General features: G+C 38.2%; 1 protein-coding gene across 3 annotated transcripts in view; it reads right to left on the minus strand.

Annotated features, from left to right (window-relative positions):
• Nucleotides 1–13,899, minus strand: part of SEMA3C (semaphorin 3C) — a 118,536-nt gene that overhangs the window by 17,839 nt on the left and 86,798 nt on the right. For all 3 annotated transcript variants that reach the window (XM_082279821.1, XM_082279820.1, XM_082279822.1), the window contains 2 exons: nt 13,544–13,688; nt 8,533–8,755 (listed from right to left, as the gene is read on the minus strand). In XM_082279821.1, the coding sequence (XP_082135947.1) occupies nt 8,533–8,755; nt 13,544–13,688 (368 nt within the window). The remainder of the gene's footprint in view (nt 1–8,532; nt 8,756–13,543; nt 13,689–13,899) is intronic.

The raw sequence follows: 13,899 nt of genomic DNA on the forward strand, positions 1-13,899 counted from the left end.
CTCTCTCTAACATTAGACTCTTACCTTACAAAATTCTCAATCAGAATTGCAGAAAGGAATTGCAGCCTTTTGTGGGGTTTTTTGCCTGCAAAGTGTCAAGTACCTGTAACCCTGACATACAGGGCACTAAGCGTGTTGACAGTGACCTTACCTGCAAAGGAATGTAAGGCTGCTGAGCTTCTGAAGAACCGGTTTATGTCAATGATCCATTAGCACATGCCACACATTTAAAATTCCTAAATTGTCTTGAGTCCTCAAACATAGCCCCCAACTGAAATCAGAACCTGAGGGGAGATTTTATCCTGGGTATTGGCACAGAAAATACTGATAATGCCTGACGCCAGGTCCTTGTGTCCTAATAACCTTTCCTATTTGTAAAGTAGGTTCCTATCTACCTTTTTGTCACACCCCAGAAAAGTACACAGAGGGAAGGACTCATTCCCTTCATACTCATTCCCTTTGACTCAATATTTTACCATTTGCTTTGACTCAGTATTGAACCATGATGGACAGATCCTCACATAAAGGAATGTTCCATTGTTTCAAAGAAGACTTAATACAACATTTAAAATAAATATTCAAGTAGGGAATAGAAAGCTATTGATTAAATAAAATTGCTTAAAGCAAGGGATTCTAATAGTCTGTACCTACACATCTCTCTGTATATATCTATATATAAACACTCCCAATAACAGATAGCTATAGTTCTCCCATTGCTTCTAAAAATAGTCTTGCTACTGTTGCTCAGCCTCTTCCTTAACAAGTGAAAAGGAAATATTTGTCCCCAAATCCCACTTTTTATTTCTTTCTCAGTAGCACTGCTGACTCCGCTATAAACACAAATTTGTATCTGACAAATCGAGTCACTTACATGTGTTCACATAGAAAGCTTATGGTATACTTGAGTTTTGTTGAAAATCTTATTTGATTATTTCTGCTAATGGTAAAGCAGTGAATTAAATTCCCTGGGTCATAGGAAAGGATGAAGCACTGTGCACTGCAGAACATTAATGTAAAGTGGCAGTGCCTGAGCTGTTTCCAAGTGTATTTCACAATTGATATTTTATGTTGTAAATCAGGCATAAGAAGTCATCAAACAAGTGCAAGTGAAATTTTTTCAAGTTAAGGTCAATGTATGAAATTATAAGGTAATCCTCTAAAATTCATAAAAATGAACAGCATGGTTTCCTTTGCCATTTACTTGTTCCTTCCAGAAATCCACTTGAAAACAGTTCTCCACTGCTATGATTTCACATAGTCATGAAAAAGCTACTATGTTTCCAGAATATCAATCCACCACTAGAAATGAAGAGGCAGATTTTTCCTCACCACTTTCCTAATTCTCCACTGGGAGCCATTTGCAGCCTTGCATCAGCTCAGCAGTCTGTGAGTCAAGTCGAGATGGACAAACAAAAGGGAATCTCCCTCAAGCTGACAGCAAGAGAACAGGAGCGACTCCAAGTGTTTTTCCATTTCAAACCTGCTTAACAAATGCAGGTGTCCCAGCCTGACGTGAAAGACAATGATACTGAGATCACGTTCCCTCTGAGAAACTGGGAACAGCAAGGGAGGAAATTGCAGGCAAAAAAATAAAGGTGTAGAATGTATTCAGAGTGGGAAATAAATGAAGAAGGAAGGCATTCCAATAAATGGAATGGAAGCAGAAGAGGCATATAATAATCATCATAATTATAATAATATTCCTTGAAATGTGAGGCATGATTCTGGAGTGATATTAATCAGCTAAGTTTCATCAATACCAGTTAGATTGCACCTGATTACATTAATTCCTGGTCTGCCTGACCATGGGCAATTGAAGAGGTAAAGCTTAATGAATAGACATGAAAACTACAGAGGTTTTTGGCTGAATCAGAAGGTCTGAGTTTTAAAACTCATTCTCTGAATTTTGATTAGTTTTTGTTTCCAGTCCTAAGTGAACATTGCAGCTGTCAGTAATGTGAGCCTCAAAGAGATCCATGACCCATCTACCCCTGAGCCACATCACATGCACAAATTGAACTGCAAATAAAACCCCCGAATTTTCCACATCATAAAAAAATGACTGCAATAGGCACCAACTTCTACTCTGACATGAGTTTCAAGAGGATTCCCTCAGTAATCCCCACCCCTGATGTGCCTGACACTGCTGGAGACCCTCTAAAACCTTTTTCTCCATGTTTTACCTGTCAGCCTAATGGCAGCTAATTATTTCTGGTCTCTTATCTGAGTTGAACCTGATGTATACAAATAACCTTACAAAGAAAAAAGAAAGCAAAAAGTTTATAGAATGTTTGAAATCTGTCTGTTTGAGAAATTGTTGAGGCTCAGCAGAGCACCTGAGATGGTGGCAGGTTAGCAGTCAGGGCTGACAGCCACGTTCCCACACTCTGTGTCTGCTGTACCTCAGAGCTCCCACCACGGCCACTAACCTCTCTGTGCTTAGTTCACTCATCTGTCAAATGGCGGTAATTTTTTTCCAGCTCATAATATCTCTGTGAAACTTCATAAAATTCAAGCTGCATCAAAGAACAAAAAGACAGATACAAATGCTTACACTTGAGGGCAGAGTTTTTGTATAGCCCCAGCTCAGCCAATCTTTTGGGACACAGTGTGAGCTTGCGTGCATAAAAACTGAGCAGGGGAAATGAAGCAGGTGGAAGTACGCCCTCTTAACTTACATATAATCATAAAAGTTTGTGAAAAAGCTTTGGATGAATAGGTCAACGAAAGGTTATGAATGACTCAGACACTATGACCAAGAGGAAGAAGGAAATTGTGTCTGACGCCTGTTGTGCCACTGTTGTGCAACATCATCTTCCCATGCTCACAGTCACGAAGCTGCAGCCAGGAAAACTATGGGAGACAAGCTTGCTCTTTTGACCAGATTATCTCTCTCTGTTAGAATCTGTAGATCATTTGGCTGTTGCATTACTGGAGGCTACTGTTGTCAGCAAGGGTTAGTTTTCCAAAAAGACAGCCATCATATGACACCGTGAAAATGAGTATTACAAACTTATGCTCTGGAGGCACTTAATGCATCTAGACTTTGAAAACAAATGTTTCATCAGAGAAGCAAAGATAATAAGAAACATCGATCAACCTCGCGCCACTTCAGATGGATGTGGCTGACATTAATCCATTAATCATCTCAATAAGCCACATGAAGTCTGAAGTGCCTTTTTACAACAGTAACTTAGATCTCTTTCCAGAAAAATGTATCATATCTTGATAGCAAGGACCTGAAAAAAATCCATTGGTGCCCATGGCTGTTTAATGTACCCAAGTTTGACCCAGACATTTAAATATTTTCATAACACGAAGAGCAATAAAGACCCCCAGGAATAACCTTTTGGTTGTGCAATCTGTGTGTACTTTGACCAAAGGCTTTCGTACTGCAAGCAGTAGGTGGCATGCTTAATAAATGAATATTAATCTCATGAATATGTTCTCATGGTGTTTTACTGCTGTCTTAAATCTCAGATGGAAAACAATCTACTAAAGGATGAACACAAAATGTTGAAAGCTCAGATTCTTTAGATATAACTGAAATGAGTAAACAAATTACCTTACAACTCTAGGGTGAATCCAAAAAACTCAGGACTGAGTCCTGGCACATCACAGAAACTGAATAATTGAAACAAAACTCTAATCCCAAATTCTTGAACTGAATATGTTATTACTCATTGCGTAGAGAAAAAATACCATCAGCATTACCCTAGTCAAACATGCAAATGAATGATTACATTCTTTCCAAGTAAATTATCTCTCGTGTTTCTGTTTGGCTTCCCAAAGGTAGGCAGACAGCACCCTTCTCTTGTAGCACTACTCCCTACCAGTCCAGACTTGCTCCTTACTCCAAGTCAGCTCACGTCAGACAGGGGTGAAGAGATCCCTTTGGGCAGATGTAACCAAACTAGCAAGTTTTCTTAAGTGCTTTGGGAGCCTTCATGTTGAAAAGCATAGGAAAAATAGGAGATTGTAATCATTTGAAAAGCATGGAATGCCACAAGAACAATGTCTGTCCCTGGGATTTATTTTGTTTGCTATGTAGGTAAGAAAGGGAGGAAAGCAGTATATTAACTCTGGGTATGGACCAGCCCCCGTGAGCTCAGCACTTCTGTCTGGGGGTGCAAAGGAAACACCACATTTAGTTCACACTAAGGTGAAAAAATTACAGAGCTGCCTATACCCTCCTGTGCCATGGCTCCACGGTGAACACCACTGGGGTTGTCAGAGCTCTGTACTTCTGTTATTCTTAACTTGCATTCAGGAATTGATTTATTACTAAGGCTATAGAGGAGGAAGAGAGGAAAAGCTAAACATTTTGTGTGCTTTGCATCTGGCAAGCCATAAAACACTTCGATTTCAAGCATGAGACAGGTCACTGACAGTGACAGACATGGCTGGCAACATCTCAGTTCAGCAGCAGTAACTCATCATTTGAGCTGAGTGTAATTGTCACCAGGCGTCAAGTCCCATTGTCTCTGGCTGTGGGGCTCCAGGCTCCCAAGGAAATTATCACAAGAAACTCTCCTATACAATGTGGTTTTTGCATTTGCTGGGACGAACTGACACCAAAGCAAATCCCCTCTGCATTCCTTTTGACACTTAATATCTCTATCAAATCCTCCTGAGTCTCACAGAAATTAGAGAATAAAGAAAACAAGTTTCTCCTCTCAGTGGCTGAAACTTGATCACTTTTATTTGAAAGGGCTGAGAAATGCAGTAACTTACATTGCACCGATTTCTTTTGAGGAAGACCTTGGAAGCTATTAATGTCCTGTGCCCTGCTCAGGAAGAATAGTGCCTGCCCTCCATCTCACTAGAAAGCAGAAAATGATCCTTGTCTCCAGTGTAATGAAGAAGATAAAGCAATGAATGTAAAGTATCAAGAGCTGCACTTTTTGTATCTGATCCATAATGGGTCCTGTCCTGATACACAGAAGAAGATTGACGTATGATTATGTTTTTAGCAGCTCATGTGTGTGTATGAGGCCACATTGATCACCTAGAAAGAGTCAGATGGTCATCAAAGGATAAAATGAAATTACCTATATTTATGTCTTGCAGAATTATTAAAATGTTTACTAGCAAACTTTGATTTCAAGCACATTTCAGTTTTTCAACACTTTTCCAGCTTTAACTATCACTGCTATATTAACAATCCTATATGGTTTGGGAACTTATGTCTCGATCTTTTCCACTAAGCTTAGGTAGAATTTTCCTCCAAACAATATTAGATGCATATAGAGTATTTTAAAACAATGACACCACTATATATTGAAAAAAAAAAAAAAAAAGTTAATTTGAAAGATCTGTACTAGCCTACCAATCTATTACTTTGACTAAACACAGTAATTTGTCAAGGAAGAAAACTAACAGGAATGTAAAACTTCTCTTTTACCAAGTTTTCTTGTGAAGTTGTATAGCAAGAGTAGGGACACTATCTGTTGACACTTTTGATACTTCCATAGTAGAAAAAGACTTATACAGGAAAGGAGAAGAATGATCCTAACAGGTCAGAAAGTCAAGAATTTTATCTGCATTAATTAAACTGAACAGAAAATGTGGTTTTAGGTACCCACCTTGAAGAAAGCCCTGTCTTAATTAGGTTAATTTAGTAGTTTCCAATAGCTCTGCAAATAGGAGATATCCAAAAATACCTTAAAACTCATTTATCAACTTCCAACCAAGGAAACAAAAATACGCAAAACTGACAAAATTCCTTATATAATTCATTACCCTGACTATGGTATACTAAGCATTCACTCTACAGCAGATGGAGATTTGGTAAACGTTTGGTGGAAAAACATGGAGTCATAGAATCATTTAGGTTGGAAAAGACCTGTGGGAATATCACTTGGGACCAGCGGCCAGCTGGATGTAACTCCATTCACCACCACTCTTTGGGTCCAGCCATCCAGCCAGTTTTATACCCAGTGAAGATGTCCATGCCATGATCAGCCAGTTTCTCCAGGAGAATGCTGTGGGAAATGGTGTCAAAGGCTTTACTAAAGTCCAGGTAGACAACAAACAAAGCCTTTCCCTCATCCACTGTGTGGGTCACTTGGTCATAGAAGGAGATCAGGCTGGACAAGATGATCTGCCTTTCACAAACCCATGCTGGCTGGGTCTGATCCCCTGGTTGTCCTGCACATGCCATGTGACAACACTCAAGATAATCTGCTCCGTGACCTTCTCCAGCCCTGAGGTTTGGCTGACAGGTCTGTAAATTCCCCACACCCTCCTTGTGGCCCTGCTTATGGATGGGGATCACATTTGATAACTTCCAGTAAGCTGGGTCCTCCCCAGTTAGCTAGGACTGCTGCTAAATGATGGAAAGTGGCTTGGTGAGCACTCTGCCAGCTCCCTCAGTACCCTTGGGTGGATTCTGTCCAGCCCATGGACTCGTATGTGTCTAAGGGGTGTAGCAGGTCACTGACCGTTTCTCCTTGGATTATGGAGGTTTCATTCTGCCTTATTCCTGTCTTCCAGCTTAGGGGGCTGGGAACCTACAGAACTGCTCTTGCTACTAAAGTCTGAGGCAAAGAAGGTATTAAGTACTTCAGCCTTTTCACTGTTTCCCTCCTGAATCCAGTAAAGGATGGAAATTCTCCTTAGCTCTCTTTTTTCTGCTAATGTATTTATAGAAACATTTTTTATTGTCTTTTACAGAAGTAGCCAGCTTGAGTTCTTGCTGGGCTTTAGCCCTTCTCATTTTCTTCATCCATAACCTCACATGAATGAAGTGGTTTTGTTTTCCTTTCACTTAACTGCAGACACCTGTAGTCTGTAGAAGACATCTGGTGAAGTCCCATGCTCAAAGCAAGTCCTATTAGAGCAGGCTGCTCAATGCTGTGCCAGTTGGGTTTTGAATCTTTTGAGTCTCTGAAGATGGAGAATTCATAACCTCTCTGGGTCCTTTTTCCACTGTTTGATCACATTGATGGTGATAACTTTTTCCTTTATATATAATAACAATGTCCCACATTGCAACATGTGTGCAGTCCCTCATCTTGGCACTGTGCACCTTTGAAAGAGTCCCCATCTGCTTTTTCCCCATTAGGTGGTTGTACCCACCCATTTGATAGCTGTCAACAGCATTAAGGTCCCCCCTTAGCTTTCTCTGAATAAACTCATTTTCTCAGTCTTTTCTCATACATCACATGCTACAGTCTTTCAACTGATCTTGCTCCATTAGGTCAATGTTTTCCTTGTACTGGGGAACCCACAGCTGGACACAGTACTCCTGACAGGAGCCAAATACAGGTAAAAAGTCCTTTCCATCAGCCTGTTTTCTGGATACACTTCTGCACACACAGCAGAGTGTGCAGTTGGTCTCCTTTGGCACATAGGCACCCTGCTGATTTTGATAGTTAGAGAGGTTTTTCTAAGAAGAGTGAAGAGAGGTATTTTTAATCATTTCCCTATAGAAGCCTGACATTCTTGAGAGATTTTTAGGACCTGCTTCCTAAATCTATTATAACGAGATGGTTATTCCCAGCCCCATGTGAGTTTGTTGGCAGGCATGGTTATTCTACAAACAGAAAACAATCAGGACCTCAGTAATATGTGAACCATAAAAGTAATGCAACCCATCTCTGTAATCACTTTCTGATGTTCAGAGATATATTTGTTCTCCTAGAGTTCTTTTCCTTTGTTCTACTTGAAACCATCTGCAGTAAAAAAGATTAGCCTTTGCGCCTGTCAACCTCTAATGCCCTGTTAAACCAGTGGGAATTTCAGATGTGACTCCTAGGGTCTAGTCACACTACCACTCTACTTGTCTGCTTCAATCTGAAAGATGTGATTCATACCTGAATATTTAAAAAAAAAATCAAAATTGATCAGTCCAAGGATCACTTGACCTGTTCCTTGCAGACTTCAGACGCATAACACCAGATTCAAATTTGATGTAAGTAAAAACAAAATATAGGTTATATTAAGCAGAAATTATTTTAGAATGCTTGGATCAAGTTCTCTGTGTCCACTACTGCTAGGACTCTAACCATTTGTTTCTTTTTCTCTTCTAAGTACTTCCATATTACTACTGTTTTCTGAAGGAGTTGTTTCTGCCTTTGCAACGTCTTGATCAGATCATGCTTTTCTTCAGAAGTAGCTTACACAGTAGATACTAAATAATGATGATGAGAGTATACAAAATTATAAAGCTAGACTTAGATATTTTTTTCTCATGCTTGAGATCATCAAATTCTAGTGTGGAATCATGCTGGAGACAAACCATATTCAAGAGAAGTATTATAATTTAGATCCAATAAAATACACACTGGTGTTGGTTTTTGTCTCACAATTAGGACCAATACATTGTATCTCTTGCACATAATTGATATCTATAGTAAATGGAAAAATGCACAGAAAGTAAAAAGAACATATTCATGGATTTCTATAACATTTCTGTAGATTGCAAACATTAAAAAAAAAACCTTCTGAAAGCTGTAAATTGTAATAATCAGAGTTGATTGCATACTATATTGCAACAGAGGAAAATGAATGCTGCCAAATTTGTCTTACCTGTTCCAAGAAACAAGACATGGTATCTTCCATCAGCAGCATTCACTCGATCCACAGCAATCTTTGTATACTTGTAGTCAGCTCCTATCCGGATGATTAATGGCCTCTTGTGTATTGGGTAAATGGGATTAAACATCAAAGGGTGGTTCCTAATGAAGGTCACAACGTCGTCTGGAAACTCTTTGGTTGTCCGCATATTGGGTGTGAAGGCTCCTCCCGGACACTGTAAGAAACAGCACAATGATGCTGAACAACACTTACCACCTTTCAGAGAGTTTTCATCTCCACGTCATTTACAAATATTGACAGATAGTTGACAAAGGAAATTCCCTAAAAAGCACTTCAGACTTGGGCCAAAACTTACTGGGCTCCAGTAAGGGGAATGAAGTGCTGAATAGCTACACTTTGAACTCCCATCAGTTCTTATAAAAAGAACCAAAATGTATTTTTTGCATTTTTGAAACCCAGCTTGATGGGAAAGATCTGTACTTCTGAACCTATTTCTACATATTTCATGCTTCTAAACTGCCTGTTAAAAAAAAAAAAAAAAAACCATTAAAAAAATCGAAGAAATTGGTATGGGAAGATACCAAACTTTTGCATCTGGTTTGTTACAGAATTAGTACAAAGGTAGGAAACAAAATCTGATACTGAATTGTAATTTGGCCAATATCCCTCTTGACATTATGCTGATTATAAGATGATGAAAAGGCCTGTGACTTGTCTTCATTTGAAAAAGCAATAATATAGAGTTGATGAGGGAGTCCCATAACAACGTATTTATATAAGTTGTTTATATATGTGTATATATATATTTATATATATATATTTTTTTTTTTTTTTTTTTTATAAGACCGTGTATACTTTCCCCTATGCCTGAGAAGTAACAGGTCCATGAATACTTTGGATGCTTCTTTAAATATAATGAAGAACTATCCAAATAATCATCCCTGAGGCATTCTGGACCTCATAAGAAAATAAAAACCATCTTAGAAAACTCAACTGTTTGCTGAGATTGAAACTAAAAGGAAACTGTGAAGAAATCAGAGCTGTGCCAGTAATTGGTACAGTGTTCTGGATGTACCTGTGTTAATTTAGATTATTTTTATTTTTTGCTACCACTACCTCACTTCTTATTGCTGCTCCTGAGCTTTAATTTTTTCCCCTTATAATATTTCTGAGATGTGAAACTCTCCTCAGAGTATTGGAGATATTCAGAAGTGTTTCAAAGCAATATTTTTCCAATTGGAAAATGATTTGTTCAATAAAAACCACTTGATGGAAATTTGTTTATTTTGACAAGGGCCATTCTTACATCTAGGATGGAATTTCTGGTCAAAACCAGGGACAAAAAATAACCAGTAGCTTAGGGAGAGATTTACCTCACCTGACTTCTACTCTCTTAAAGTGAGGCATTTATTCTTAGGTTTTCTCTGTAGTCAGTAATTCAGACTAAACACCCTGCTTTTGGATGGCTAAAATTACATAAAATGAATCATATTCTGAGAGACTTGGAAACTGTCTGGGGATATATGACTCATGTGTCCATCCTACCTGATGAGATGCAATGTTGGAATTTGGGTCTTCAGCTCCCAGGGCATCCCTGTAACCACAGGCGGGAGTGCCTGTTCTACCCTCACTGCTGAAAGCTGTTCCATATTGTGCACCTAATAAACTATTCATTGGGCATACCAGGAAACAAGTAGAGAGGGACTTCAGCCTAATCACAGGCTTTGGAGTCATCTTCTGGCTCAGGAGTAAATTATTTATACAAAGTAGAATTCTTTAAAGAAGTTGCTTTGGCATCAGTTACCTCCAGGAAGAAGAAGCAGAACTCAGCTCAGATATGGGTCATTTCTCTCATCTGACATCCTCGACAATTTATTTTTCTGGGCTCATATTTATCCTAAGGGTTTTGTTTTGGCTCTCATTAGAAATGATAGTACATGTTAATGCTCTAAGATTGCTCAGAAAGTTCAGTTCTTATTATCTTGCTTGCTCTACCCCATCTAGCATATTCGTCCACATCCCAGAAAATGTATGGAACTATCTGTTAAGATTAGCAACAAATTCTGATAAAAGAACTGCATTCATCATTAGCAAGATAATTCCACTTGGTAGTGCTCTGCCAGACCCCAGTTCCTTTCAAGAGGGATTCAGTTTCACAGACAGTTCAATTTAAACTTTCCTGTCTCACATTGCTCAATTAAGTCTTTCTCTGATACTTTCAACCCTTCCATTCTTGACTTGGAGTCATGTGACTTTTGTCTGTGACTTCTTGCAAAAATGTCTGTGCTATGATTCACACCAGCATGACCCTAAAAACTTACATTATATCATTGTCCTGAGCAAAGCCTTAACAAACATCTTTAATCAATTAATTCTTTTGCTAAACCAATGACAAGCAAAAGATGATACTGAAGAAACCTAAGCTCTCCCTTTCCTGGAGGGATTGAACGTGTATCCTTCACGCCTCATTCAAGGACTTGGCTGCACAATCTTATGTTCACAGTTGATTACCATGCAGTAAGATTGCAGAGAAAACCAGAATTCTTTAATTTACAGTATGCTGTAGGTACAAAAACTATTTCTGTAAACTCTGAAAAATGGAAACTACTCTCAAACATCATTGAGTTTAGTAGCAAGCTGCCAGTTAAGTATTTTTTTTTCCATACGTAAGTTTTGCTTGTGGAGAAATAAGAAACCATTGGTATTTAGTGAAGGCCAGCCAGACACTGCTGAGTTGATCATGGCCAAAAGAATGCATTGCTTCATTTAATCCTACTGAAGCTACACTGAAGCCTTTCCATTGTTTATCCAGTACTGCGACATGACGAACTTTCGTTTCTGTCCAGAGGTTTAGTATGAATATCTCTTTGGGCAACTGTAAAGTAGGATTTTCCATGTCATATAAAAAGACATCCCTGTCTAGTCCAGCACCCCAGAAGTTACAAAAAAAGTACATTTCAGAAAAAAGAGGATCAAGTCCCATAGTCTGCAAGCATGGCTGATCAAAGTTAACTCTTTGAGCACAAATTCTGAGCAGCAAAAAATCCCCGTGTCCCGATTTTCGCTTTGACATAAGTGAAAAATAGAGTTTGTGGTAGACATTTAAAAGTGGAATTTTTTGGCAGTGAAATAAAAGCAAAGCCAAAGAAATTCCATCTTAGAAAATATGACTAAGGTACTGTGTTTTGGCTGAATCATGAAGAAGCACAGAAAAGCCAGTGATCTGAAAACCAGCAATGGTCAACGAAGGAATCTCTATGAGCTATGATCTAAGAATTTATCTTCAAATTCAGAGCTCATCGGCACATCTGAAAAATGTAGATAATTTCTGTCACCATGTTAAATCCAAATCTGATTTTTTTTCCCCCTTTCCACTGTGCTGCCCAATTTCTTTAAGCCCATCTGGAATACCTCAGAAGCTTCTGTGAGGTGAACCAAGAAAAACATGGCAGTGGTTGAGGAAACACATGCAAACAAAATACTCTGAAACAGCAAGAAACTTTGAAATGTTACTAATCACAAGAGTGTGAAACTTCCTGTTTAAGTGGGTCTTTTTTTTAAAGCCTCAGTGAACTCACAAGATTAGAGCTGTATGAATTAATTGCAAAGAAAGATTAATGCTAGCAATAGACCTTAGTGGAATGTCAGGTATTGATTAGTTAATTCTAGAGATCTGGGAATGTAAAGTCCTAACTCTTATAGCCAACAATAACTGCACAAAAATGTCATGAAGAATTGTGTGAACAGGAAGAACTGTTCCATGTGTCTGAGCTATTCCATGTTCAATAGAGAAAGAGGAAAAGTACAAGATCTTGCAGCACAAAGACAAATCAGAACAAAATAGTGATATGGTTAAAAGTTCTCACAGAGACTGGCAAAATTAAAATAAAATTTAATTTCCTGTGATAAATGGAAAAGCAACGAATTATTAATCTAAAAAAATAACTGTATCATTGACAGACAATTTATGATTCTCTGCATACCTATTTCATTCTGATACTTAAGAAATTGTAAGACCTCATAGCAGTCAACACACACCCACAGTACTATACTTCATTTACCAAATATGGATTTAGAGATGATTCTAGGAAAGCTTATACATTTTTTATTAAAGACTGAAATATCATGTGTCGCATTTCTGCTACATCTAAATTAAGAATAGTGAAAATAAGTAAGTAAATAGATAAAGAGAAAAGTGCATTAACGGCAATTTTTATACACCATGAAGCTGAAAAATAAGAACAAGTAATAGTTCTGTTTAAAATACTTCATGAGATATATCTGCACAACTTGGAAACAGAGCTAGCTCTACTTGCATACAGAATTTATTGGAAGATTATTACTAACCCTGATACACTGAAAGAAAGTCCTGAAAAATTTTCAAGGCATACAAAAAGCTTTCTAAAGAAGGAAGACTATTGTGAACTGAATGGCATAAAAACCCATCTATTTCTAGGTCTCTCTTCTAAGATTCAGAACCTGATAGGGTATTAGTTAAGTGACCAGTCCCAGAAACCTTGTTCTCTAAGTCTCCTACTATATCTCCTAAACATCTGAGTAGAGGTGCAAGACTCTGGAGAACTAAAGAAAATTCATACAGACAGAAGACAGACTTACAGACAGTTGGATCCAGGCTGTAAAACACACTAACAATGCTGTCTTTGCATGCTTATTTATTTAGCTACATTTTCCTCAAATGTACCCACAAAATGAAAATGCACATGCAAACAAGAAGACTGTCACCTAATGAAATTATTCTTATCACCTTTGCAGCAGAAAGAGTGATTAACATTTTACATGACTTTTAATTCTTTCTAGAAGATTTCCAGACACTATGTGATTTGCAGTTGGATTTGTAGGCAACTGAAAAGCAAATAAAATAGTTCTGAACTGTAACTGTCACAGTCACATACAGACTTCTCTCCTGGAATAAGTAATATTTATTTGTGCATTAAACAAAGACAAGCAACTGGCAAGACTGAATAAACATCCTTGTACTTACGGTGCCAGGCCGCGGGTACGGAATTCTGCCCTGATATGGAATCAGCTGGTGGTTTGGGCCCTCCTTGTGTGCAAATGGTCCATTGAACACAGTCTGGATGTCAGACAGATGATACACACACACGGCTGAGCCTTTAAAGATGGAGCTGGAAGACAGAAGAAAAAGCATTGCAATCTACCAACTTTTTTATAGCTTTTCCATAATTTGGGGAGGTCCAATGATGAAAGATACCTCTAAAATAATATATTTTATACAATTTAATATGGATTTAAAACATTTAAAATCGACTGATCTAGCTGCCCAATATGCACCACTACCTCTTAAGACTTAGCACCTTTCTGAACAGTGAACTGCAA

The sequence above is a fragment of the Coloeus monedula genome (genome assembly GCF_965178545.1).
Source record: "Coloeus monedula genome assembly, chromosome: 4".
NCBI lineage: Eukaryota > Metazoa > Chordata > Aves > Passeriformes > Corvidae > Coloeus > Coloeus monedula.